The 5000-nt window shown below is 39.0% G+C and overlaps 1 protein-coding gene across 3 annotated transcripts in view; it reads left to right on the top strand.

Moving 5' to 3' along the window:
- Positions 1-5000, top strand: part of LOC137996444 (uncharacterized) — a 40447-nt gene that overhangs the window by 30086 nt on the left and 5361 nt on the right. For all 3 annotated transcript variants that reach the window (XM_068841863.1, XM_068841862.1, XM_068841864.1), the window contains 5 exons: positions 830-938; positions 2001-2091; positions 2777-2905; positions 3790-3918; positions 4520-5000. The exon at positions 4520-5000 is cut by the window's right edge and continues 1138 nt beyond it. In XM_068841863.1, coding sequence (XP_068697964.1) covers positions 830-938; positions 2001-2091; positions 2777-2905; positions 3790-3918; positions 4520-5000 — 939 coding nt within the window. The remainder of the gene's footprint in view (positions 1-829; positions 939-2000; positions 2092-2776; positions 2906-3789; positions 3919-4519) is intronic.

Raw genomic sequence — 5000 nt, 5'->3', positions numbered from 1 at the left:
TTAATTAGACCTTCTGCCCTCATTTTGAAACAAATATTCTTTTGAAATTTGCTCGTCGTAGTGAGGCTAGAAAGGCTTATTAGCATTAGAACAAAAGAATATTTTATGCGGCTGCCATTTTGAAAGAGGTCTATGCATTTTGGAAAAATTTGCGAGAAGTACAGGACTTGTACAACTGTGCGCGAATCCATGAAACTAGAAAATTAAATGGCAGGTAGAAGAAATCATTTTGTTTTATGCCTCGAGTTGTTAGCAATGGCAAAACATAAACTAAGAAAACCTCCTAAACCAAGCTGTGGTTTTTTACTTTGTGGCTTTAATGGTCACCCATTCCCAGAGCCACCTTTTCACATGTGCTGGGCAACCTCAAATGGACTACAAAGCAGACTAGCATTAATTTGAAGTCATACATGTGTGTCTTAAGGATGGTGCCTACTATTATTGCTCATAATTATGTTCTGCGCATCTCAAGATACTTGGATTTCCTATGGGTGGTGCTTACTAATACAGGGATATTTTTGCACAGTTCAAAACTATGCAGAGAAAGCAGAACTTGTAAGTGCTCTTGGTATCCAAAAAGAAAATTTGGGTAACCATGCATTTTTCAGCTTCAATTAGGAAAAGAATGCCATACATTGCTTTGTATTTTAAAGCTTTTTACAAATATTGCTGATTAATTATCTTCGAAAAATGTGTGGTTACCCCCAGTTTTCTTTTTGGATTTCAATAGCGCTTGTTAAGACCTGCTTTTCCCGCACATTCAGTAAACCGTGCAAAAAGACCTTTGATAATGCTCACCATCCTTAATATATTAAGTGGATTTTTGTAGCACAAGAACACAGACTCCCAATGATGACAGCCCTAGTATCCTGGACTCCACACAAAGCATGACAACAACTGAGGCCAGCAGTGAAGATGTTCCATTGGCAACAAACCAGGTAAGGACAAGTATATCATTTCAGATAGGCAAGTGGTTGTATTTAAGAGCAAAAAGCAATGTGGTGTAAGAACTTTGAACAACTCTAGGCACTGCTATCCTGTCTATTGTTACTTGGGTGCGTTCGATTGACTGTATTCAGGAATAGGAATATGTGGAATAGAAGTTAGAAATCCTTCGTTTTTTATGGAGATATTTCACATTAAAATTTTCAAACACCTTTAACATGCTATTTTAACCCATTGACACCTCAACAGCCCTTGACCGTCCCCACTGACGAGTAAAATCGTCTGGTATTAGACAGAGTTCCACTCACAGGAGTCAGTGGATTGAATGGGGACAGTTTTTGAGTGGATGTTAAACATATCTTTATTATCCTTGTTGCTTCAAAGTGCCAAACATAACGCCCTGTGTTTAATCATCAAAGACACTACATGTATTCTTATTCCGCAATAGGGTTGGCTGGTAACCATCTCTTTTCATTCCTCCTTTCAGTATAATTTTCAATTTAACATATAATTTACATTACGGAGGTGCAGGGATGGCGCAGTGGTGAGAACACTCGCCTACCACCAATGTGGCCCGGGTTCAATTCCCAGACTCTGCGTCATATGTGGGTTGAGTTTGTTGGTTCTCTACTCTGCACCGAGAGGTTTTTCTCCGGGTAATCTAGTTTTCCCCTCTCCTCAAAAACCAACATTTCATTTGATTTGCATTAACTTGTTAATTTCAATTTACAGTGTCCCCGATTAGTGCCCTACGGCGCTAGAAGATTAGACACTTAAATAAAGTTCCTTTCCTTTTTTTATATATTTTATGACCATTGTTGGAGAGGTTATGCAAATGAATCAGCCAGTGGAATTCTGGCAGCTCTTACATGTATCTCCAAGGTTTTTCAACCAGTTTGGACAGTGATTGTGATGGCACTGTCTTGACATCTTAAAGAATTATTGACATTATGCTAGCCTGGTGCAGGAAGTCAGCTGCAAAAATTTGCAGTAAGTTTGCTCAACAAATATTGTATTAGCTGTCTTGTGATGCTGTCTTTTCTTTTTGTTGCAAGGGTTGTGGAGGTGATATCCCTGTGAAAGAAATTATGGATCTGATGCAGGCAGACCCCGCATTTGATGTACTGTTCTCATGTTTTGGACTTGGTAATTTACATTTTACTTCTCATATTTTGTTATTAATTTATTCTCCCAAGTTCTTATTTCCACAAAGTACACATACCTGTCTGCCATTTCAAACAATTTTTTTAGGTAATAAGATTATTATCTTATTAAAATGTTAGGTGAAAGGTTAGGGTAAGTTTGGCAACACTCTTCAGCCCTGTGGATACTCTTTCACACACCACCAAACTTTAATGTGTGATTCTTGCTTACACCACTTTTAGTTGCTGTGTGAAAATAAATAACTTGAAAGCGCAAAACTTGTTTAACGTCTTCAAGGCTGTTGCCTAACAGGAACCCTGGGGCTCCCAAAGAATAGCTCTGGGCGCCTTAATTTTTCACAGCAACACCTTTCACTCCATACATGTACATGTACTTTATGTTGGGCTCCTAAGTTCTCAGCGTTTAGCTCTGAGGGCCCCTTTAAAATTTTCTTAGGCAGCAGCCTTGGTCTTTCGTATTTGCCAGCCTGTAGTCTATAAGTTTGCACTTGTGTGATAAGCATAAGCACAAACGAATGCCAGCGTGTTGTTGCTTATTAGACAGAAGGTGCTAATGAAAAAAAATATCTGGCATGTGTTGCTTATGCACATATATACAACAATAATGCATTAGTAGAAACTGATTTTAATGGCCAACAACTGCCCAATTTAACTTTACTTAAAAACAGATGCATTGGATGCATTGCCATGTGCAACAGACCCAAATGCAGAGCAGTTACCAATCATACCTGTTAACGCAAGTCTTGCATCTGAAAAATCTCTGTCCTCTCAGCTGGCATCCGAGTTGAATCCACAAGGTACATGTAACCTTATGAAAAGAACTGATTGTTCTTCTTTTATCTGCCTGGAAGTGTATGCAAATCAATGCTCATTCACTCTCTCTCTCTCTGTGTGTGCTGTTAGCACAGGTAATGTAAAATGGAAAGAAGATTTAAACTATGACTTTGGACTTGGTATGAAACACAGACGGTGTATGTATGTTATTCACTGGTTGGGACGTCTGCATAGGAAAAAACTATGCCCGAAGGCTTGAGTACGGCCCTCAGCCGAGACTGAGGAAACAGTTTCTCCCTATACAGACCGACTAGGGCATTAAATAACCTTTTTATTTACTTCTAAATTATATTTTTAAAGAGTAGGAGGAACTACTAGGAAAAATTGGAAAGTCGTAATTTTATTTTATACATTTTCTCATCAAGGTGTCAACAAAAGTATGATAAAATTTTAAATTTTGACAGAAAGTGCAACAAGCGGCAAAAAACGATTAAGGCACTTACTGAAACTTCACTCATTAAATTCGCAGCTTCCCTCGTCACTTAGCACTCTTGGTTACCATGGCCGTGTTCAAGAGAATAGGGAAAATTCTGCCTGCTCCCCCGGCCAGTCAGATTTCGAGATTCTCAGGATACCACCCATTCACGATCAGAGAAATACATAAGAAGTATAAATGACTGAGTATAAACTGCCTTTAAACTATGGTGAAAATAGCAGTGCTCGGACATAGCACTCTAATCAGTGGATCATGCTCTTTCATCTCAGAAAAATAAGTTATTATTTCTCTTTCATATACATTGTAACTGCTGCATGGTAGAAGTGCATTCACTGACAGACTTGTGGTTAATGTTTTCTTGTCACAAGTACATGTAATACTTAAATACAGTTAACTTTCTTATGCCCGCAGGACCACCAAACAGTCACCTAGATACACCAAATTCTGTGCCTGAGGTCAGCAATGGAAATAGCACACTCCAAGCGTCAAACCAGCAGCTGCACCTTGCAAATTCTTCGTCCTCCAATTTACATTTATCAGGTTTGTGCTGTATTCTTAGTGATTCTAGACCTTTTGATCAATATGGGTCTCATCCTGAATTCTTTTGTCAGGATAAATATTTGACGATGCCATGGGAGGAAAGTGCACCTGTGCTGTTGTTGTGACATATTTATTATTGTTGATCAGGCCGGAGGTGTCTGGTATTTAACCCTGTTATTGAATGCAGCAGTTGTACATGTATCTAAGTTAATTCCCACCACTCTTTGTAAATAGCGACTTGGTTGCCGTACTGCCATTTTCGTAGTTTCACCATGTTATGTTTTATTTGAATGGCCAATTTCAGATTCATTAAGTAGAGTGTCGTTTAACTAGCTTAAAAGCTAAGTACACTTCCTCCCCAAACAAGGCATTTACATTTTTTTACAGTACAGGCGATAAAAGGATTTGTTTACCATTATTGGTCACTCAGGCCATGAAACACTATTTTAGTGTCGTGCTATTCGACTAGAACCGAAATTGTGGAAAGAGGGCATTGTCACAACTGAATTAAAGGAGATGTTGAATGTTGACCCTTATGTTTCTGATGTCCTAATGTTCATGTCACGCATACTGATGAAGTAAATTGTATCTTTTCCCTCAGCCACCAATATTGTCACGGATGCCTTGCTCTTACTGGCAGGAAGTCCTCCGAAGAAGACTCCTACGAAATCAGCACCCACGGAGCCTAGTTATTCAACAAACATTCCTGTATCAGAGCAATTTGTTTCCGATACACCGCCAAAGAAGGCTGAGGTTTCCCCGAATAGATATCTCATCGGTGAGAAGCTTCCTTGCAGGCAGTCACTGGTAAATCAGCCCGCCTTAATCACTTCAACTCTTCCTTATGTGCGTGCACTCAATTTTGCATCTGAAAAGGAAACAGTTCCAAAGAAAAGAGGACCTAAGAAAGGATCGAGGAAAAAGAATAACACAAAGCAGTTTGCAAAAATTAATGAACAAAATAAAAGTTCGGGGTCAAAGAGTGGAGGGAACAATAATTCGAAACAAGCTGTGGCCAAGAAGTCATCTGAACAGACTGCGCAAACGACATCTACATGTACTGCAACAAGTAACGTTAACAT

This window comes from Montipora foliosa, chromosome 3 (assembly GCF_036669935.1).
Source record: "Montipora foliosa isolate CH-2021 chromosome 3, ASM3666993v2, whole genome shotgun sequence".
Lineage (NCBI taxonomy): Eukaryota > Metazoa > Cnidaria > Anthozoa > Scleractinia > Acroporidae > Montipora > Montipora foliosa.
This window is presented reverse-complemented; position numbering and strand designations above follow the sequence as displayed.